This window comes from Cyanistes caeruleus, chromosome 1, assembly GCF_971803275.1.
Source record: "Cyanistes caeruleus chromosome 1, bCyaCae1.hap1.1, whole genome shotgun sequence".
NCBI classification, from domain to species: Eukaryota; Metazoa; Chordata; class Aves; order Passeriformes; family Paridae; genus Cyanistes; species Cyanistes caeruleus.
Window position 1 is genome coordinate 108,014,425 of NC_141701.1, and position 24,343 is coordinate 108,038,767.

Genomic DNA, 24,343 nt, shown 5'->3' on the forward strand with positions numbered 1-24,343 from the left:
GTAAGCATTAAACTATTTTTTAGTTCAGAATTATTACTTTGAGAGAACAAAATTTGGAATGAATGTCATTAAATAAAGCACAGTAGATGCATTTTTAACCCAGACTTCTTAATTATAAAAAAATCCTTATTTTCTCAATGAATGTATATAAAAACTAATTTTAATTAACATAAGAACGGGGCCAGAAAGTTAAAATGGAAGTTAATTTTCCTTTCTAGTCCTTCAATTTAAATGTCACTGGTCTTGGACTTAACTTGATTTTTGAAGTATATGGATACTTCTAAAAATGCTAAATTCCAATTGTGAATGACTTGTATGTTCAAATTTAAAAAAAAAAAAAAGCACTGGAAACATTTTGAACAAAATATTATCATGTATAACTACTTCAATCTATTGCTTTTAAATACAAAAGTTGACTAGGATATGTGTTTTCTGATGGAAACTGGGAAGCTAGGGAAATTATTGCTAAACATGTTAGTGTTAACGTCCTGAACAAACACCTTAAGCCAAAAGCCATATGGACATCTCAAAATTACTTTTGAGTATTTTAACTTTAAAACGTTAAATATCAGAAAAAAATCTGCCACATAAAAGAGCATACTTAAATTGTGACCTGGAATTCAATTCTTGTGAAACTGTCAGTATTGAAAGACTTTGACCAAACTTCAGTGACTGTAACTACAAGGACTTTTGCACCACTTTGGAACTTCAAAAAACAAACAGCAAACCCTAGGTAACAACAAGAATGCTTTGAGTTCAGCTTTTCACTACTATGTCAATGTTAAGCAATACAGCAAAATAATCACAATCATTTCTAAAATTCATTAAGAACCCAGAGGTACCTAAACCAACAAAAACTCCCCTCAGCTGCATTTACAAAAGAGTCAGGTATTAACCACTGGTTGTATCCTCCTACATCAGATCTACACAGCACACAAGCATATTTACAGCTCGTGTTTTGCAGTTGGGTCTTACATTCAAACATCTATTAAACTGAAGTTCTGGCTTCTCCTCATGAAGAAGAAATGTCACATTCACACTTGAAACAGACATTAAATAGCATGTTCTGTCAAGATTTCAGAATCTGTGTGCATGTGTCACATGCAAGAAAACAACATTAATACCACTAAATCTAATCAGTCTTCTGTTTAAGTCAACTACTGACCATGTAATATCAAACAAGAATTAAAAATACTTTTCTTCTCCAAAGAAAATTACTTGCCCTTCACTACACACACTCTTCAAGAACTGTAAGAAACCTCAAATTAGTCCCATCTCAACAAATTCTTTTTTGAAAAAAGATCCCTAAGAATCAGTTAAACTATTTTATATTAATTACAATAATTACATTTCAGAATAACCAAATGTATCAACAGTTTATTCTTTCTACTTGTACAAAAAGTATGACAGTGACTATTTGATTTCATGAAAAGGAGAGAAAAATGCTAATTTTATCATTGGTGGCCACAGGTTAGTAAAGATCAGAACTACAACTACACAGAATAAGCTTGTAAATTTATACATTTAATTAATTGATTATATTAAACTTTACATGTATGAGTTTAAAATAAAGCAGGTTTCAAAACAAAAAAAGCTGTGAAAGTTTCTGACATAAATAGTAGTATCATTAAAAAAACTCTCTTCTGAAAAAAAAAAAGGAAAGTTACCTCAGAAACAGGTACATTTTCTCCAAGTTCAGATGTGTGTAATGCCAGTAAACCAATCACTCGAGCAACATTAGCACGTCTGTGTATCAAATAAATATTTTTTTTGTATGGAAAATATATTTACAAGATACAACAAAAACAATTATATCTTGTTTATATTCTACACAGGTTGCTATGGGCAGAAAAATTTGATGTCCTATTTACACCTTAGATTTTCTTCTTATTTCTATTTTTTTGTATCAACAAGTTATTTCAGTGTTTCAGCCTAATTTAGCAATATATGCATAAAGACATTTATTTCCTCTAGCTCTGAAGTGTCAAGGTTCTTTAGTTTGTTAGGATTATTAATAGTCACACTCATCTTAATTTTCTATATAATACAGAAAGCCCCTGAAATTTAGAATTTCAGGATAGCTGACAAAACAGATTCAGCAAATCAGTTTTCAATGTTTCATTAAAGGAAAAAAATGGAATAAAATCAACGTTTATGAAACAAACAGCAGAGGGCACTATCACATTGAATTATTCCTGACAGGTATTACCACTATAGTTATTTTACTCTATTGTGGTATGGAGTTATTTTATTCAGTTATTTTAAGTAACTTTATTTGATATACTAAATCCAATATTATCTAGATAAAATTTTAGAGATTTTCTATAATCTTTGCTCCTGTAGAATAGCACTATATTAATTCAACAGTGAAAAAATTCCATTTTATATTATTATACTGCCAGTCAGACACCACAGCAGTCTGGCAGGCTAAAAAACTCCTCAAATTACCTTTTAATAAATATCTTTAATAAAATGCAGTGACACAAATGCATTTGAACACATTAATTTAAAACAGTTGTTACTTACACATCCCAGTTGGTGGCTGCACGCAACTGCTGTATCAATATAGGGAACTACAGTTTAAAGAAGATAAATAAACATCAGTGAATTTCAATGAAGTGATAAATGATGAATGATATGATAAACAAATGATAAACAAGAAATCAAAATATCAGAAATTTCACAAAAATATACTTGGATGGAGATTTCTAGGAGTATTATCACGTACAAATACTGCATATACTATGCAAACACTGATTAAAGTGTTAATTTTTAAAATTAATTTTTTTTATTTTAAAAATTAAAAAGCCTGAATGGAAAAATATGAGTATTTTTCTATATTTTTGCCTTAAACTAAACTACTAAATATGTATCTTAATGTCAGGTCTTTTTTTAAAATCTGAATAACACTATTTAGAGAAAAAAGGTCTGATTCTTTCACCTACAAGCACAGAGATCAGCATTTAGTATTATAAAGCATATTAAATTATTTTGTGAGTCTGTATCAAAATAGTTGGCAAATACCAGAATAATGAATGTTAACATATATAATCAGCCATTTAAGAACCAAACTGCATAATTACTAACTCATTTCTAAAATGTTCTGTTAATTGGCTATTCAGTTACTGTATTATTGCTCCCCTTGCTCCAAATTCTCCAGCGATAATAGAATACTCCTTCCAGCAATTCTGTTTCTGGGTTTCACAAGAATGTTATGGCATAAGACCTACCACTCCTTCCAACCTAAATGCTCTTCATCCAGTTTTCTGGTAGTGCAATTTTGTCTTTAGTATCTTATATTCCAACAATAAAACATCTCAGCTTTTAACTTAGGTACTTTATTACAAATGTAGGAGATCAAAATAATTTATTTCCTATTAAATAAAATGAAAAGTGCTCATCTTAGGATACCTTCTGTGATACCTTTATATAAGCAGGGAGTGAGGGGGGAGGAATCTATTTAACTTCTGCACATGCAAGACTTGAAGAAATATGTTAAACCACTACAGACCATAATAGCAAAATTATTTGTCTGTGAGAAAATGGTTTTGGAAACATGAAACCCCAAAACAGATTCTTCAGAGAGCATGGTCACTCTTTGAAGCCCTGTTTACTGAAAGTTTTACTGCCTGTGCTTTAGAAAGCTTTCTTGCTATTCTTTACAGACATATGACCAAATAAACTTAATTTAACAATTCATACATGAACTCTTTACAGTATCCTCTGCCATTTAATGATTTACAAAGACTAATTTTTCATCATACATTATTTTACACTCTTCATAAAGGTTAAACATTTAACCTCAACATTTTCGCTAATGCAAAAGAAGTATATGTAAATGTATCAGAAATCTAAGAAAAATAATTCGTTTCCCTCAGCTCTTTTAAAAAACGTAATATGGAATTTAATTTTTTTTTTTTTAACTTTAATCAGCAGCATATTTTTGCCAGTACACCACTGACTTTTTCAAACACAACTAAAAGCAGCTAATTTTTGATACAATGGCAAATATGTAAACCATGTTGATTCCTTCAAAGCTGTTTTACTTACCAGCTGAGAACTAATTAGCCTGTTTGCAATCTCCTTGTGGACAACCAAAGTGCACAGGTAGTACAGTAAGTTCAGTTTAGAACGTGCTGCCCCTGTATTCTTCTCACTGGAATCAAGCAGGGAACACACTCTTTTCAAGAAGCTATTCCAGTCCACGTCTTTCATAGATGACAGCTTCTCAACTAAACCATAAGAGGAAAACAAATAGTTAATGATTCTTTGATGGAGTTTCAACACACTACAAAGTAACATCACCATGAATAAGTTCCAAAGTTTGAATCTAATTATAATTTTAGGACTTAAAATACTAAAGAAACATATTAGAATTCATGTCTGAAGATTACAGAAATCAAAAAGGAAGCAAGAGAAATAAAGGATAAAAATTCAGCAACAAAAGACTTAAAACACATCTGAAAGTGCAAACCTGCTAAGTCCTTCACTTAAGGAAACATTTATTTGCATTATATTTAGGAAAGGAAGAAGTTGTCCTTCATAATTACTAATTCTTAATAACTAAAGTTTTCTTAATAAGTAAAGTTTCCTGTAAGTAAAGTTGAGGGGAAATCTAAAGAAAATCAATGAAATCTGCTCACAATAAATAAACTGAAAACATCTTTAATGACTCCTACAGGTAGGTACCCACCTAGCTAAGCCTTAGCAAATCAGGACATGGATGATTTCCAAAGGAGCACAAAGAAATCAAGTCACATGGACAATTAACATATATCCTGTGGTTCAATTCATTGACCATTGCACATGAATTGAGATTTTTTTCAGACTTCCTTATCAGCCTCAACAGTTCATTTCAATCTAGCAGCCATATACTCCCTCAGTTTCGGTATTTATTAATAACTTATCTGCCTTTCTGCTATGCTCCAGTATAGACTATTTGAAAGCACATTTTCTGTCTTTTATGCCAATTTTACAGTCAAGTAACACCACCTCCTAATGCAGGCAAATATACATTAGTAGAGTTGGAAATAGGTTTGGCTTCCAGGTATTCATTTAAATTTTCCATATTATCTTTCATCATTATTGACAAGCAGCATCGAATTCAATATCTTCAAAGACTGTCAGAAAGTTGTCCAGAAGAAAGCTACAACTCTGAATGCATTCCAACAATAAAAAACACTGTCCCATATTAAATAAATACTGACAACAATTAAATATATCAGAACATCAGTGTGATAATTACTTAAATGTAATATGAAACATTAGGCAGTGGAATCTGATCATTTTTGGATTAATCAAATTTAAAATATTTTTGATTATAGTCTTGACTGAGAGATTGGGGAATGTTGTGTTCCTTTCCAAACATAAAATTTCTTCAACAAATGAACTCTTCAAAATACATTCTTTATAGTAAGAAAAGATGAACTATTATGCCTAGGAAGAGGTGCTATGTGAATTATAGAAAAACTACATATCTGGCTGATAACCCTCTTCAAGCACAGTCCAGTATTTTCCTTTAAAAGACTAGAGGAAATATTCCAGGGGAAGAAATATTACACACATGACAATGAGCTGGCTTTAGTTTTCAGAAATATTTCTAGACATTGAAAATTAGCAATAACAAATAGACAAATCCCAAACAACTTCACATTATCTTTTGGGACATTAGTGCCATAACACCTCATGATTAAATGTGGGACTGGCAAGGCTGCCTAGTATTGTGGCTGATCAAGAGTGCACATTTTAAGATCCTGCTGCCACTTGCTCACCTCCATTTGTCAAACTTTAATATATTTGCTTGAATATTTCAGTTTAAATTTCTCAGTTGGAAAAGAATATGCTAGTTTTCCCAAACTAAACACTGATGACTGCCTCATGGCAAAAGTTTTGAGCCTGGGCTTATAACTCAGGAAAGCAGAATAGAAAGGAATATTGTTAAAGTGTTTGTACTTGAAAAGTCTACTCAAAATTGGTCTAGCTAAAAATATTGCATATACAACTATAGTTTCAGAAAAATTATTTCTGAAACTGTGACCTTATATAATCTACAAGTAGAGACTACAGGTCTTACAATAGTGAGTTACAGCAGCACATGCAGAACTTGTTAGAATCTTCAGCAGATCCATACCTGAATGTGCTGGTATATGTAAAGTTTTCGGGTCAAATCTAACTGGTACATGCTTCATTATCTGGAAAAAAAACCAACACATTACAACTAGTTTTAATACATTTCTAGAAAATCTCCAAGTAGTTGAATGTTAGAATACAATGAAGCAAAATTTGTACAGGATGGGTGGGTGTACACACTACTGCTCATTACTGAGGAATTTTCCATTGTTTTCTGGTATGTATTTCTTCCAAGCAAATATCTGAGATTTAACTCTATGGTTTTTTATATAATTATATTGCTAGTATTTCCATTTACGTGATTTTTAAAATGGGATTACACAGGATTTTTTCAGTTTACATTTTTATCTTGTTTGTTTGCAGAAGAATACTTGCATTTGGGTTTCAAAAGCTACTGAAAGGAACTATGCAGATGACAGCTTACAAAAAGTTTTAGCAATTCATTTCCATACAGTAAATACATATATACACTAGACCATTCCTGAATATAAAAAATTATATTATCAACAGCTAATCATTCATCAGGTATAGGGTTTTTTTTCCCTGCAAAACCATCATTTTCTTTTAGCTAATGAAATTGGATGACTGCCCAGTAACTGAGCGTTTGAGTGTGATTTTCAGTAAATAAAGAACTTTTAAAAAGGCAACTGTGTAATGGAATTTAGCCTTTGACAGATGAAGTCTTAGCGTAAGTAGAGAGCTATTTTCTTAAAAAGGTCTTCAATTCCACAGATCTGCAGAACACAGGAAAATTTTACAATTTAAGCTGACATTTCAGCTTTTAATATTCTGCCAGCATATAGCAAATCCCTTTCCAGGAGATTAAATGGCAAGCTCTTCAGATTTACCAGGTGTCAGTATCATCCTTTAGTCTGAAAAGCAGACTACAGAGTCATCACCAAGCAGGCAGTGACTCTGATTATATGTCCCTGGAACTTAGTGGGCTATTTTGCATTAATTCTGAGTCTGGCATTGCTTGCTAAGGAGATTAGTCCACATGTGCTCATCAGTATGTACACCTACCCCTAATCTCATCTCTTATACTTGTAGTAAGAAGAGGAGCAGTTACAGACTAAGGCTTTGTGTCAGAGTCCTGAGACAGAACTGAGAAATTACCAGTAGTAGCATTCAAACATAAATTCAAACTCAAAGTGGAGACCTTTGAAAGTCTCCACTAGGAGCAATGTCTCTCAAACATATCGAAAGAGTATTATTTGGTCATTACTTATCTAGCTGTGTAAGATTTTTAGTTTTTCAAAGTGTTAAGAAATCGATTAAAACAAACCAAAAGAATTGTTAATACTAAAGCAATACAGCAACTAAAAACTGTAAGATATTCCTAATGAGTTAAGATGCTCACTTCCAACAAAAAATCTTGCATTCTTCACAAGTAAAGTAAAATTCGTAAGTTGAGAATTGATGAGTAAAGTTGATAAAAATTTATAAGACTGCTTCATTTTTTCTGGCACAGAAACAAAAGGAAGATAAAGGGGCTCTTGCCTATCATTTTTTCTACCAATACATCCTCCTATAAATGCACAGTACATTGTCATTGCAATGCAGAGCACTGTTTCTTTTTTGGTTTGCTCTTTACTGTCAAACTTGGGTGAATTCCCTGCTCAGGAGACTCATTACAAATTGTTAGCACATTAGAATCCAAATGACAGAAATAAGATGGACATTTCTTGTAACCTCAGGTGTTCTTTAAGAGAGAAAAAAAATTGATGTTGAATAAAAACATTATCACAGTTGAAGTCTAAAGAGTAACAAATGTTATTCTGTAAAAGTCTAACTCCTAATCTAGAAGACTTCATAGATGTCTTTGTTTTCAGTACAATAAACCAAAGTTTCGTGTTCATTTAACAGATATCAAAGCAAGTTATCAGAAAATAAATCTACAAAAGCACTGAACACAGCCTTTAGTAGCTTCTATTGCTTGTAAGATATTACTTAATAGTATTATTCAATCCCAAAATAACTCATTTCTATAAATTAGCAACACAATAGGATTATAAAGACTGCCAAAAAACTGTATGACAGATTGCTAGATAACTGGGTGGAACTGCTTTAGAATGAGAACTATAAAATACAGGAAAGGAGTTTTACCCTGATTAAAACTTAATCTGCAAAAATAGCCTCAACCACTAGTTCCTGAATCTTACATTTTTATTTTTATATACCTTTGGATTGTCAATGATTGGTGTCACAATAAGATCAGATTCAGTGTAAATGAGGTCCTTCAATTTTGATTCCATATCCTGCTGACTTGAGCACACTTTTTCAGCCTAGAACAAGAACAAACTTTTTTTATAAACTGTTTTGTACCAAAAAATACTTAATTCATGTTTATTCACAAAATACTTCATTTCAACATTATATGAAGTAGTCTGGCCATGGAAACATACTCTAATTTGCATTTTATTTATGTAATAGCAGATAGGACCAACTAAAAAATCTGGTAAGAGAGACATACCAGAAGAAAAATCATTAGGTCAAAACGTAGATTGAGATGGAAAAAGGTAACTTGTCTTTTATGCACTAGGGGAAAAAAAAAAAGGAGACTAAGAATCTTTCTTAACTCCTACATCTGAAGTTCTGACAATATTTTTTTCAAACAACTTGCACACTTAATTGTGGAAGAATGCAAAAGAAAGGTGACTTTGCCACAGAGTTCAGGCTAATACTCTGACTGTAGAGACAACACATCCCTCAATATATACCTTTTACTCACTTTTTTCAAGCACGAATCTCCTCGTGAAGAATTTTTGATTGGGATAGTAGTAGCATCACGTACTTCTATTACAGAGTTAGTTCTAGGCGTGGGACGAGAACTTCAGCAAAAGAAAGAAAAAAATAATTAAAAACCAAAAAGATTACAGATTAAGTTCCACTGAAAACTACTTTTTTGTTCATGCCATACAGCAAATTTTCAAAGCTGACAAACATAAATTACACTATGTTCTGCCTGATCCATTACCTAAACACAAAATTTCTGTCTTTAAATGTGTTCTGACAAGGTTAGGATTTCTTTGCCAGTTAGAAATGGGAAGATGGTATTTTGTTGAAATTATTAAATGAATGTAATTCAATTATTTTCTCAGCCATAATGACTTTACGAACTGGAGGCTAAACCATTATTATCTTAACTCCTAATATCAAAAAACACAAATTAAACAAAGCATATTAACTTGACAAAATATTGCAATTTTTTTTATTATTATTATTATTATTATTATTATTATTATTATTATTATTATTATTCTCTTCTGACTGCCAAGTTTTGGCTAAGTAATGGGAATTAAAAACCTCCTAAATTTTGTGTATCATTGTGAACTGGGTTTACCTTTTGCTTTTTCTTTCTAAAATCCTGCCTGCTAATTAGAAAATGAAGAAAGGAGAGACCAGAATACTGCCAAGTTGCAATTGTCATAATGCTGCTAGTGAACTTGGGCTTTATAGTACACAATAATTTAAATTAAAACATTTAAAATCAGCTTTAGAATTATCTTAATTGGCAGGTCAGGAAACTAGTTAAATCAACAACTTCGAATTAACATGCTTTCTTAATTAGCAGAAAGTAAAAGGCACATTTAGTTGCAAATCAGATTTCTTTATTAGAAAAAAGCCAACTAAACTAAAAAAATAATGACCAAACAAAACTGAAGACCATTCATTTTGATCAGGAAATCAGTGATCAAATGAACTAATGTAATAGTTCTCATCTTCCATCTATTTTCAACAGGAATTTAAATTTAAAGGGCAAAATGAAGGAATGCCAAAATATTACGTACGTAAAAATACATGAAATATCCTAATTCTTATGGTAAAAAAAGCATCAGGATGTGCTTGGAATTTTAGTTCCTAAACAAAAAAAAAACAACTTGTGATTTCTACCTAGGAGGCTGGACAAATGATTCTAAGTTGACATGTTTCAAAATGTGTAGATTTGTTAAATATTTTTTCTCAATTCAACTAATTTTCTTTCATATATGTTTGAGATACAGATAATAGTACCTATTTTTTCAGTTCTCAGATAGTTTCTCAGTTTAAAACAAGGCAAGAGATTGCTGAATTAAACTACTTAAAATGAATGAGATATATTCCATTTGCACAAGTAGAAGAAGCCACTGCTCCTGTTAAAAGCTGATTAACCACTCCAGCAGTTAATTAGTCTGATGCAAAGTGCCAGGTAAGCAAGTTTCTTTCACTTCAATGTTTTAATACTTTACTAGACATCACATACAATGCTTTCAAAAGTTATACCATTGAAGGAAAGAGAATTTCAGAACAGATTTCTATTGTTTGCATTACATTTCAAATTTTGTATTTAAATTAATGTACTTAAAAATAAACTACATTGCTAAAAAAATATTATTTGGATTCCACCAATAAAAACCAAATGGTTATACCATTTTTAATACCATTGTGGCCTTTCTTTTGAACAGTTGGCTAAATCAAATGCTACTTGAATTTACTAATAATATATGTTTAGCTGTGATGATAAAAGTTTTAAGTGAGATAAGAATTAATACTTTATTAAAACAAACTAAAATTAACTTTTGTACACAGTATGATGTACAGAAGTCCTATTTCAGGTTATACAAGAAGCTTAAAAGAGTATTTTCGAACTGCAATATTTCTGCTTTATGTTGATAAGAGAAATGTTGATTTCACTAGACAATCTTGGCCTGAAAGCTAGTACAGAGTTTCAGAATCAGGCCTCAACTAAAACAAATCACTGTTAAATCAATCACTATTTTTTTACTTAATACCCATGTAGCACTTAATAGACTGTTATCAATACCTTGTGATGAAAAGCTGCAGGCAGAATTTATTAACAGATCATACACCGAATGCTTATTCTTATGTATTTAAAGAAATCATTCTCCAAGCCTATTCTTACATGCATGAAGTAAGAAAGATCTAAACAAATTTCAGATCAGAGCTTTTTGTTTAGACAGACAATTAAGTAATCAAAAGTTTACTTTCAAAAATGAGAACAATAAAGTCATATAAGCTTTAACTACACACACTGCTTTCACAGCTCTTCAAATGTATTTTTGTATTTATTAACTGGTAATAGAAAACTTAAAAGGAGACACAGACACAATATTACAGTCATAATAATAAAATAATAAAGTTTGAAGAGACAGTGGAGGAAAAAAACAACACTAAACATACACAATTACAAGGAGGTTTTCATACCTGAGAAGAAATATAGATTCATTTGATTCACCATCAACTACACTTTTGGGGCGCAATTCAGTCTGAGTTTCTAACAAAAAGAGAACATGACCTCGTATTCAGAAGTTAAAATCAAATAAAACATGGGGAGTAAATATGTTGGTAGGATTGATAAAATAACTAAAAAATAACATAAGGAGCAATATTACCTATTTTGAAAGAATTGCTTGATGGTTTAGGACTTGCCCTTGAGGATGACAGGTTATCTACATTGTTATGAGCATCCACTGACTCTTTGGCACTCCAAGAAATTGATGACTCTGTGTCTTTTCTGCTGTTTAATAAATTATATTAATTATAGATTTTTTTTAAAAAAGGATGGATTATAAAAAACAATTCATTATATCCATAATCTGTTGCAATTGTTAGCATACAGTTTAGCTGTCATTCTCTAGAACAATAGCCTCTTTAAATATGTGTTGCACATACTTTTTATATTGGTAATGGCAATGATGAAAAGTAAGTTTACAGCAAATAACTTGGAGAATATTAAAAATTCTAGCATTAGAATTTAAATGAAGGATATTAAAAAAGTTAAATTATTACCCCATAATACAAAAGATACTAAAGAAATACTAAAAGCATTACAGAAATTTTCATCTTCACAGGAAAAAGTCACAACAAACCTCTGTCCAATTATGAAGTCTGTAGCCGAGATTAAAACCACATTTTTGTGTATGTAATGATTTAAATGTCATACTTAAATTTTATTGATTTTGGTTGTTTAGGTGTTTTTTAACATGTCCTTAGATTATTCACATGAAACTGGGTCATAAAACCTTAATGAAGGCTCTCCAGGATATCAATTATTAAACCCACACCACAAATAAAATAGATACATGGGCCTCACAGTTGGAAAAGAGAGAGTATTGAGCTTCTGTTGCATGTCAAGCCAACGTTTCATATTTTTCATACTTGTCAGTTAGTGCACACATCAGCAGATATTTCAGAGGCCTTAGAAAAAACCTCAGGAGTATGGCCAAATAGCCCAATTATTTGTAGGAGATTATGGTTTCTCTGGTTCTCTGAAAATTCCCAAAAACTATCACTATCAGGATGTTGACATAAGTCTTGCTTAAACCTTGAATAAAATCTTAGTTCACAATATAAACTTTAAATATTAATTTTTTTATTGCAGGTGAAACCAGTAATAAAATTAGAAGACAAAAAGCTGTATCTCAAACTATAAAGAAACATTAATAACAAAAATACTGCAGCACTAGTATCAGAAATAGGTATTAAACATCATGAAGAGAAAATGTTAAAGTAGATACAAAAAAAAAAACCTCAGCATTCTAAAACTATTTTGACATTAGTTCCCCAGATTGGAATATGAAGTATTTTGCAAATATTTAGAACAAACTAACACAAAAAACAATGCTAAATGTCCTAATTCAAAATTAGAAACATAAAAACCAGCAAGGTAACAGGAGTTTAGAAGAAAATTAACTTTTTAATACATAAAAACCATTTTCACAAAAGGTTTGGGCATTCCTGCATATGTAGCAGTGTAGAGTATTAAAAATTTAGAAAAAAACCCCTACTATTAGATTAATGCATCATGTCATACACAAAGAATATGGGTCAGCTGCATTTGCAAGATTATAAGGCTGAAACACAGCTTTAAGATGATGCACTGATAGGCTTTGAGAGGCTCTAAGCCTAACGCATATAAACAAAAAAAATTACGAAAGATAAAAATGACCCATATTTATAAGATTCTACAAAAGCTTTAAAAAAGTTTTAAGTCAGATTCATACAACAATATTTATATATTATATAATATATAAACAAATAAATAAAAATGAGAGAATTTAGCTCAGAAGTTAATTACAACACATTCTGTAGCCAGCAGATTGGAGTGTGTTGAAAGTGAATGGACAGTGCAATACACTAGTAGGATAATACAATCAGTAAACATCCAAAACTACCCACTGAATGGTCTAAAACCCCATTCATTAATTCATGAAAATTCTAAGAAAAGTTCAAAAGTTATAAAATTTACAGGCAATAAAATATTTTATTTTTTATCTTTGTTTATATTTAGTAAAATAAATCTTCCTTGAACATTCAGTACCTTAAGCTTGTGCCCTGTCTGTCTGCAGAATCACCACCACAATGGCTAAGGGATCCTTTCCAGAATGGATGCTGCAATAGGTCTGTCCAATTCAGCCTTTGGAAAAGCAACAAACAAACCGTAAAAGCAGTGGCTAAGTACAACTCCACAGAGACATACCAGACTAGCTTTTGAACCCAGTGACACTACAGAGCAGTTGATCCTGTTGTTTGCTTTTATTTGGAAAACGAGTTTTCTTTAAAGGGCAAACTTTTTGCCTTAAATCAGAATGGAAAATTCACACAACAGAGGTATGAGAATAAGAATGAAGGAAACTGCAGCATCAATGCCCCATGTAAATTATCTGACACACTCTGTAACTTATAGCTCTAAATTATTTAACAATGGAACTGTATCAGGTATAAATAAAAGCCTAATAAATTACATGTGCCCTTTGCTCTGGAAAAGCAAAGCCATCCAATTCAAAACTGGCTATCATTCTATCACAAAGTTATCTATTTAGCACAGGTACACAAATAAAAAAAAATGCAGTTAATGAAAACATCAATTCTATATATCTTCATCTAAGAAAAAGCACAGTGCTCTTTTATATGAGAGATTAAATTTTTTCTGCATTCTTTATCATCTACAAAATACTATACATACAGTATCATAATAATTATTTTCTCCAGAGGTGACAACATAAGCAGCTGTCATGGATTAGGCAGTTTACCTTTTCTGAGGATCCTTTTGAAGTAACCCATCAAGCAAACTGATGAACTCAGCAGACGGTTTGTGTAAAGCAGAACCTGTTAATAGAGGCACTGAAGATCAGTATTGGAGAGCAAAAACAACCATCAACCAAAGTAAACCACACAATTATCTACTGATCATGTTAAAAAACCTTACTGATAGTAATTTCATCTGAAAACAAACCTCAATGTATAAAGGATCTTAAATATATACTCTTTGCATTTCGAAGAACCTTCAAAAAACACCCAGAACAAACAAACTACTAATGCTTGGTCATCCAACCAATAAAAATGTTTTTGAACTTGTAACTTTAAAAAAATAGCACCCTCCAATTATCAGATAGACACCAGGAAGAAATTAAGTAGAGTTAAAATCTGCTTAAATTGAAAGAGATGCTAATATATAAGGATCTCTGTGAATAACACTGATTCCCAGAATATCCAAGACCAAAAATTCCACTCCAGCAGGTAGATTTAGTATTAAAAATTAAAAGTAAATTATATATGTCTCTGTCAAAAGGAAAACAAATATTCATTAATAACAGGGAATTATCATAGGAAGGCATTGCTAACATTCACTTTGGACAACTAACTGATTCCTGCAACTAGCCTCAGAAGAAAAAGGGCAAACCAAAGCTTTAACTTTGTAAGTATAACTGTGATTTGATCCATTAAAGAATAACAGAACCCTACCCTCTGGCCCTGGTCGCAATGGATCTTCAGATAAAATCTTTTCAATTAATTCTGAACGGCTTTCTGACAAGAATGGCCGTTTTCCTACAAACAAACAGAAGTGTATTTCAGAGATAAGGCAAATTTCAAAATGGTTGTAAGATGCAAGGATTTATCATGAGCTCATTTTCCTGAGAAAGCATCCAAAGAAATAAAGAGCCTCAGTCTGAGTACTATTTTTCAAGTTTTCTTGTCAATTTAAATTCCAAATCTTGGACTAAATTCTTTCATCATTAACAGCAAAAGAAACCACAGACAGAAGAGGCACCAAAGAAGGCATGATGGAGGTGACCATAAGCCCTGTATGAATCAGAAATGAGACAAGAGGAAAAGGCAGAAACCTCCATATCTGTGTTACTGTGTTGATCCAACAGATCAGTGTTTTGCTTAAGGTTTAAGAGGGCTGCAGTGTAATTATCTTCTGTGATGAAGATCCTTCTATATGAAGCTAAGGTACTTCATGTGCAGGGAACCAAATTACTCTAGTTTTACAATAGTGAGGCAGTTTTCTCTTTCAAAGGTTTAAAATACTGCACACAGAGTTTAATACCAATGAGATTAAAAGCACTATACTGTCAGAAATTGAGGGCTGACATAATTTTAAATAATAGTATTTAAACCCTACATGTTGGTTAGTATTGTTGTCAATAGGACCATGTAACAATATTGTTTCACCTGATTATTGCATAAAGACACTTTTTTTTGTCTCTTAAGCACAGTTAGTATGTTCTTCAAGAAATCTTCAAAACCTTTCTCAAGTTTTTCTATGTCCTAACTTCCCTCAAAAGTTCATAAGAATTTACTCTGGGATTATGACCTATGTTTCCATTATCACAGATAATACAGATACACAAATTTACAACCTGAGAACATTTCATAGAGTAAACATCCCAGGGACCACAGATCACTGGCTTTGCAGAAATTGTCTCCCTTTATTGCTTCAGGAGCTGTGTAAAACGGAAAGCCTACAAAACACAGAATGCAAAATTAATGTGTTTTGATTATTCACTCAGCATTCATCCTTTTTAACACTTTGAACTTTGTCTCCAAACTTCACAGAGTTATAGATTATCTTCACTCAACAAACAAGAAAACTGAAATAGCAAATGTAAGTAGTTTCAAAGGAACTTCTGTACTGTAACTGGATTATGTAGGATTATATATGCTATTTTGTTGTTCACTTCTATTACCAAACTGACTTGTGCTGCATTTTCAAACATAGCAATTAATGCAATGAATGTTTTGATTTCCTTTAACAGCTTTCAGAGCAAACAATTCGAGCAGAATGGTAAACCATTCTCATGTGAGTAACAAAAATAACTACATTATATTAAATTTGGGATTTCTTTTTTTAACTCTATCCCAAGAAATAAACCTTCACGAACTTAGAAAGCTCTGTTACAAAAACAAGGTAGCTAGACAATGAAATCACTTATCTAAACAGCTGTGGCCCTTTTCCCACTAAAACACTGAAAATATCACATATCAAATGATAGCAGCTTATTCACAAATCACTTTTGTTTAATACAGAAATAAAATACACAGTTACTATTTCTACAATAGCTCCCATCAGTTCTCAAAAATCTCTAAAAATTTACACTGCCAATTCCAAAGTCCCTTAAAAAACTTATTTTGGGCTCTTTTCTTCTTGTGTGTTATTTCTTTAAGTGACAAAAGGTAATTACCATATCAAAACAGTTCTGAAGAGCAACAGGAAAGAGATTAGATTTGCATTTCTTCCTGAATAAAAACCTGATCTTGGTCTTATTATTTCCAGTGTGGACTCTCAGAAGGAGACAGCAAAGAGAGCTCTCATAAAATATTACCAAGAATTCTGTTGTTTCTGATAAAAGTAACTGATATATGAGCCATCATTATCTTGGAAATACAGATCTGTGAGATGTTCCAAGATAACAACCAATAAAAGATTAAGAAGATTAAAAACAAGTTTCTGAATTTTTCTTATTAAATGAAAGAAATAACACAGTAAAAAAATAACATAGTATTTGCAGTCTACTGCATCTGTGTGGATCTGCCTGTTGAAACTGAAGCACAGTAACTTTCTCAGACCTTAAAACTTAATTGTCATTCTTTAAGGTAGTGAAAGAGTTCACCTCAAACAAGAAATAACCTAGACCACATAAAAAAGGACAGTGAAAATATAGCAGTGCAGTGCCCAGTGAATGAAGCTGTATATTATTTCCTGAATTTTCTGTATACTTTTAACACTAACTTAATGGAATTTAGCTCCAGACCTTACAGCACCTGCACAGCACAAACTTTTTAAGTCCATAAATAATTCCATAGCTCAATTTTTTTCTGAGACAAAAGAGGATTAATTCTAAATCATTTTTCTTTATCATAATCACTGATACTCCAACTTTCATTCCATCTCTTTGATGTAAGTCAATTCTCTCTAGTAAAAATCTCATACCTTGAACTGTATTTTTAAAGTATCTTTGTGGAGTGCTTTCATTAATATTTTCGTCTTCTTCAGCTCCAGCTAAAGCAAAATCTTTTTTCGAGTCTTCACCATCTGCTCTAGCCCAGCAAAAACTACCGAATTTCAAAGTGCCAGACCCTTCCAAGAGAATCTATTAAAACAAACAAAATCCAATATGCTAGTATCACATACTAAAACTAAAATTTCCAGCATGAAATATGAAATCATTTATTATAAAAATAATCACAATCTCAAACCATTTAAGAGAGGATCACTATAACCAAAACCACTGAAGGTTTTAAGTCAATGCCAATACTGGTTTTTTTCTTATAATCAAAAATACCCTAAGAGAACCCTTAAGAGGTTCAATGTGCACTTCTGTTTACTCATTATTAAATCTATATAAACAATGATGTTACTAGAGAAAAGAAAGTTAAAGTAGAGTAAAACTGCATAGGAAAATAAAAATCTAGTAAAAGCAAACGGCATTATTTGAGGAAAAATAAAAGGAATTTTCTCATTTTATGTAGCAGAAACTTCCACAGATTTTGTCCAAGGATGATGAGAGTTTTCTCTGGCTAGTCACTGCTTATTCTTGCAACTAAAAATTTCATAATCCCAAAAACCTTGTTTGGAGAAATAGCCCATTCGGCCAGAAGCAGGGGGCAGGGCACAGAAGAAGCCTTAACTTTAACATTTTACTTTTTGTTTAAAAGAGCACTTTACAGCAACATTCTTCTTTGGAACACAAAGTGAGTAACACACACTGTGCTTTATTAATGTATTTTTACTGCTTTTGGGTCCACAAATGACAGGAACTGAATAGAATTGTGGAAGATTTCACCAAAGATTCAGAGAAATGGCAACTTGATCACTTACAGATCGTCAAAAACAATTATTGTTAAGCAAAAATTTTTTATTATAGTCTGATGACTACATGAATTAAAAACAAACACAGACTTTGGCAAACCTCTACTTAAATTACACACACATACACAAAATGAGAAACTACATAAAAACTTGTATTCTTATAAAGGAATAAGATGATAATTTCCATGGTATATGCAAACAATAAAAAAGGTTATTAATAAAGAAACTTTAGTTAACTTTATTCCCTCATTAACATTTTCTATGACTGCAAAATATTCTGCAGCATGACAGAATAATAACAAATTTATGTGTCCAAGGACAGACAACTTAAATAAAATCTTTCATTAAATTAAACCAGTACACCAAACCAAAACAAATATATCACATTGTATCAGATATACAGCAAGGAAAGAAATCAATTATAGCATAAAATATTCATGCTGCAGACTTGTCTGTGATTGTCTTCACTTATACTGTAAAACTCAACTGACCTCACAACTGAGGTAAGCTTCTTCCAAATATAAAATACAAATAATAAAATAAATGCTCATGGCATGAAAATTAATACCCAGTGTCCCTACAAGCAATACCCCTCCTCACCTTTCCAGGCTTCAATTCACAATAGATAATCCCATGCTTATGAATATGGTATAAACCAGTAACCAGATCAACACCAAATTCTCTCACCACATCTTCTGGTAGACATTCATCCTGAGCAATGACAGATTCTAGAGAACCACCTGGAATAGACATAGTCAGCAAGAGCATATAAAGAGGTCACACAAGTAATGCCCAAGTACATAAACTTCTTCAAAAGATGTCAATCAAAAACCAGTATCACTGGATATTAAAAGTATTTCTTGATATCAAATAGTTAAAAAATCTAAGATGTACAAAAAAATATTTAATACTGTGACAAAATCTTAATTTTATCTGGAATAAAACTGACAGCATGACTTCAAAATTACTTCAATATTATTTAACAAATTAAACAGAAGGGAAAAAAGAAATCCAGAAACTGTGTCATGTCACAATGTAATAGTACCCCATGCTTTTATTAAAATTCCTTAACCAGACTCCTGCTGCACAAGTTAAATAAAATATAGTTAAATAAATAATACCAACAGCAGGCTATCAACTTTTGTGAACAATTGCTAAAACTAAGGTCAGGCCATTTTCCACTGAATTCAGAGACAACAGAAATAGTAAAACTGAGTTACTGTCTGAGGTCCTATGTCCAAAAGATAAATTATTTTGTTGTATTTCACTTTCTAGGTTTCTTACACAAACCCCAGCTTCCTGTACCAATAAGTCTTAACTACAGCTCTCTGGACTTCTTATCCTAACATGAGACCCTTCTCTGTCCTTCCAAAATCACCACTCTCCTTCTATATTAAGTTCCAATCAACCCTTCCTTTGTTTCTGATTAGATTACACTTACAAAGCCTTCTAAATAACCCTTACCTATCTTCTATCACCTTTATTCTTCACTGGGCTTCACACTCACCTACGTATAAGTAAATTAGCTCCAAGACACTCACCTTGCAGCAAACTGTAAAACTGCAAGGTAAAACACCTCATAATTGTTCAACAATAAAAGGCTACCTGTCTAATAACTTAAATATGTACCTCAAAGTTAGAGTAAGCAAGTAGACCAAAGCCGCCGTATGAGCCATTAAAATCACTTTTAATCACTGAAAGAATAACCTGACTTTTTTTCTCAGAACTTTTAAGTTCTCTTCTTCAGTAACTTTTCAAACAGAATTTTGAATAAATTAAAAGGCTGGGTGTAACATGGACTTTTACTATTAAACAAACTCCAGATACCTAAATCTTAATGTGCATCACATGCATATTGGCTTTCTTTCCTTTCCATATGGAGGAAAGCATGCTGTCAGTTTAAAACATGCAGTCATCACAATTAAAGAAAGCTTTACAATTTTCCTTTAATACATTGATAAGAACTTATCAAAAAGAAGTGAATCACCTAAAGCAGTTCTGGGTTCTCAGAGTTCCCAAATGATGATTTTAACATGGAAGTCAAAATACTTATACTGAGTAGGCAAAAAAAAAAAATCATTCACTTTAGCTGATGAATTGCCCTTTGGTTAAAAATTAATTTGAACAATATTAAGTCATTAGTACATTATAACTTTATTTTCTCCTTGATGTCTTTTAAAAGAGAATGCCAAAGCTGCCAGTCCTTAGAAAACTTCTCAAGTAATTTGTAATTCTCAAGTAATGAGCTACATTCTGACTTTTCACAATTTGCTTTTATTTTCCCTGATTGGCCTTCTCTCTTCAGCTCTTAAAAACCAACATCATGTAACTCAACTAACTTTTCAAAGAGGCATACAGTGAAGCAGAAGAGAAGCCTGATTTCAAATTATTTCTATAACTGTTTCCAAGAGCAAAAACACTTCTATATATAAACAGGATTCTCAAGTTAATAATCAGAAAATTACACTTTTTTTCAAAGATCTAAGCATTTGTTGCAAAGAAGCTGTAATCTCTTAGAAATACTCTTTCTATAAATGTTTACCTTTTGAGCTTATCTTACCTGTGCATAATTCCACTACAAGCCAGAGATGGCTGCTTGTTTCATACCATTCATAAAATGTCATTATATTCTTATGTGTGAGTCCCCGAGTCAGACGAATCTAGAGTGAAGTTTTTAACATACTTAACTGGGGGAAAGACATAAATGTATATAGATGGACTTGAGGCATGGGAATAAGAAACAATACAATCTACTCCAGACTAGCTACTTGCTTTCTTGCCTTTCCTAGTGCACTAACAATATTCTTCAAATATTTTAGTGTTACATGTACATTGAGAAAAGATAACATTCATCAAAGACCCTGCCCAACTCACCTGTTTCTAAAATACAGAAAAAAAAAATTAGTCAATTCTCAACTCAAAGTTATAAATATTATTTAACCTTCCTGCATTACTAAAACAATAACAAACTGAAAATCAGAATTTGGAATCAAACTTGCACTCCTATCTTATTTTTTTCAAAAATACAAACAAGAGATAATACAGCAAGAGGAAACAAAAAGAAGCTTTTCCATCATTCTTAATCTTATCAGACAAGGAAAACCATTCATGTGACCCTGAAATCTGTCTTTCTACAACACCTATATGGCCTAATCACTACAGAAGTCTCTGTTTCCTGCTAGAGTGGTATGTAAGGCATCCCCAAGAAGACTTGTAAGGCTAATACACTTCTAAGAACAAAAAAGTTCCCATGGAATGATCACTGAAACAATGAGAGGGAATACGAAACTATATCAGTTTTGCACGGCAAGGTTTTGGTATCCAGGTGGGGAGGTCTACAGGACTGGCTTCTGCGAGAGGCTGCTGGAAGCTTCCCCTGTGTCCAACAGAGACAATCCCAGACAGCTCCAAGACAGACCCACGGCTGGCCAATGCCAACCCATCAGTGATGGTGGCAGCACCTCCAGTGTAACATTTAAAAAGGGGGGAAAACACTCCTGTGCAACAGCAGCAGGGGAGAGGAGTGAGAACATGTGAAATAAACAACCCTGCAGACACCAAAATCACTGCAGAATGAGGGGCAGCAGGTGCTCCAGGAGCTGGAGCGTAGATTCCCTTGCAGTCCCTGCATAAAGAGCAGTGAGGCAAAGCAGTCCCTCTGCAGCCCGTGGAGGTCCATGGCAGAGCAGAGATCCACCTGCAGCCTGTGGTGGACCCCAGTCTAGAGCAGGTGGACACCCAAAGGAGGCTGTGACTCTGTAGGAAGTCTGTTCTGGAGCAAGCTCCTGGTGGGACCTGCAAACCCAGGGAGAGAGAAGCCCATGCCAGTTGCTGGCAGGATGTGTAACCCTGTGGGAACTCACACTGGAACAGCCTGTTCCTGGGGGACTGAATCTCATGGAAAGGACCTACATTGGAGCAGTGCAGGAAGAACTGCAGCCTCTGGGAAGGACCAACACTGAAGAAGGTTGTGGAGGACTTGTGGAGGGGGGAGGGACTCCACGCTGGAGCAGAGGAAGCACATGAGGAGGAAGGAGCAAAAGAGACAGAGTCTGATGAACTGATTGCAGTCCCCATCTCCCTGCATCTCTGGCAAGGAAGGATAGAGAGAAAATTTGGAGTAAAGCTGAGCCCAGGAAGACGGAGGGGTGTGAGGAAGGTGCTTTAAGATTTGGTTTTATTTCCCATTAGCCTACTCTGGCAATAAATTCAATTACCTTCCCTAAATCGAGTCTGTTTTGCCTGTAAAAGCAATTGGTGAGTGATCTCTCCCTGCTCTTATCTTTACCCACTCATTGTATTTTCTGACTCCTGTTGAGTTGAGGAAGGGAGTGAGAGAGCAGCTTTGGTGAGAACATGGCATCTAGCCAAGGTTAACCCACTACAGAAACAAAATGTGCCTAATGGAAAAATAAAATATTTGAACTGTGTAACTGTATAAGTTTTCTTTCCAGAAAGTATCATATTTAAAGCTTTGCCAAGGTTTTATAAACCAGAAATTTAGCTTAAATGGAAATTTTTCATCAAAGTATTTTCTTCTGGCTAAGTAAGAAATTGATTGTTTACTGGAAGATACTGCTACCACTGGATTTGCACAGCTAATAATAAAATAAAGCACAGCACGTAACTATTTTTACAAGTTCATTGACACATCACAGAAACAGTAAGATTGTAAACATGGGTTTATGCATGTGATCTAAAAACCAATAAAATCACATGAAGAAATAAATACATTAAAAGAAGACTATTTAAAAATAAGAAATTAAAATCTTGAGAAGCTGATCTAAATGTGACAAACTCCATCTAAGGAAGCACATGGCACTTTTCTATAACTTATACCACCAGAATTTTGTAGGCTGTATTTTTTTTCCCAGATTTAGCAGGAAAAGAAACCAAATTACTTACCCAGTTTGCTACTCCATTTCTCCTGCATTTATCACTGCAAACAATGGCAACAAAATCAATTGTCCCCTTTCTTCTTCCTTTATAAACAACTGTCATATTTCCTCTTCCAATCTCCTCATACAAAACAAAGTTCTCCATGCTTTAGGATAATTCACAGGTAAAAAACTGGAAACATGTACATTAGTACCACAAGCAAATAAACCTAGAGAAAGGAGAAAGGGGAAGCCTTCAAATATAATGGTTATCCATGTATACTATTCACCCTCCCAATTATCATGAATATGGATTCCATACTTCCAGAAAGATTGAATATAATTACTTTACAGAAGAGGTCCTCTCAGGAAATGTGATCAAAATTTTGGACAGGTGAATTTTACACTTTCAAAGATCTTATTCAAAAAGTAATAAGCTAGTAGATAGAAATTCTAAATAGTATAACTGTAAAAATGCAAGAGGCTACAGAGAAAAGAGAATAGTCTCTGATTCTCAAGACTAATGGCTATTCCTTTATTTCAGTACCCAAACCAATGGAGCATAGAATCATAGAGTCATAGAATGGCTTGGGTTGGAAAGGACCTTAAAGATCATCTTGATCCAATGCCCCTGCTGTGGGCAGGATCACATTCCACTAGAACATTGTACTCAATGTCCCATTCAACTGGGCCTTGAACACTGCCAGGGATGGGACACACACAGTTTCTCTGACACACAAAACAGGCATCCAACAGATGCATTTTGACATAAAGTAAAAAGAGATCAGATAAACTGACACAAAAAGTGAAAGGTAGCGGTAATAAGATCATCATGGAAGCCTCTCAAGCCACCACCTTTAACGGAGCAGGTGTGAAACTCCACAGATGCACCCAGAGCACCCTCCAGGCGCCGAGGGAACTGATTTGCTCTGGGCTGGCTACAGGACCAGCGGTTTCCTCTCTTTTGAGAGGGAACCGCTCTTTTTTGGTCTTTACGAGGGAACGGCAAAAACCGCTCCGAACCGAGCAGCCCATGAACGACCCACGATCTCCTGCGCTCCCGGCTCTGTCGGGGGCGGTCAGGCCTGAGGCGCTGAACGGCGGCCCCGGAGACACAGCCGACTCCCGACCCACTTGCAGCACAGGGGAGGGGGCCGTGGAGCGCTTCAGCGGGGGGTTCCAGCCCCACCTCGGGTCCGCTCCCGCACTCGGGCCGAGGGACGGCGGCGGAGGGAGCGAG

General features: G+C 33.4%; 1 protein-coding gene across 35 annotated transcripts in view; it reads right to left on the minus strand.

Annotated features, from left to right (window-relative positions):
• Positions 1-24,046, minus strand: part of ULK4 (unc-51 like kinase 4) — a 222,693-nt gene extending 198,647 nt beyond the window's left edge. For 16 of the 35 annotated variants that reach the window (XR_015275669.1, XR_015275655.1, XR_015275679.1 and 13 more), the window contains exons 1-17: positions 23,959-24,046; positions 23,132-23,333; positions 20,787-20,886; positions 18,827-18,966; positions 17,348-17,507; positions 15,777-15,878; positions 14,875-14,958; positions 14,163-14,238; positions 13,451-13,546; positions 11,523-11,647; positions 11,335-11,404; positions 8,861-8,960; positions 8,310-8,414; positions 6,131-6,191; positions 4,051-4,232; positions 2,527-2,573; positions 1,668-1,746 (exon numbers count right to left, since the gene is read on the minus strand). Coding sequence is in view for 28 of the 35 variants with exons in the window: in XM_086848539.1 (XP_086704665.1) it covers positions 1,668-1,746; positions 2,527-2,573; positions 4,051-4,232; positions 6,131-6,191; positions 8,310-8,414; positions 8,861-8,960; positions 11,335-11,404; positions 11,523-11,647; positions 13,451-13,546; positions 14,163-14,238; positions 14,875-14,958; positions 15,777-15,878; positions 17,348-17,507; positions 18,827-18,966; positions 20,787-20,886; positions 23,132-23,269 (1,665 nt within the window). In the remaining 7 variants the exon portion in view is untranslated. Of the gene's footprint in view, positions 1-1,667; positions 1,747-2,526; positions 2,574-4,050; positions 4,233-6,130; positions 6,192-8,309; positions 8,415-8,860; positions 8,961-11,334; positions 11,405-11,522; positions 11,648-13,450; positions 13,547-14,162; positions 14,239-14,874; positions 14,959-15,776; positions 15,879-17,347; positions 17,508-18,826; positions 18,967-20,786; positions 20,914-23,131; positions 23,334-23,958 lie in introns of those variants that run through there. The other 19 variants (XR_015275680.1, XM_086848459.1, XM_086848545.1 and 16 more) reach the window with 5 other exon arrangements.
• Positions 24,047-24,343: the final 297 nt, after the last annotated feature.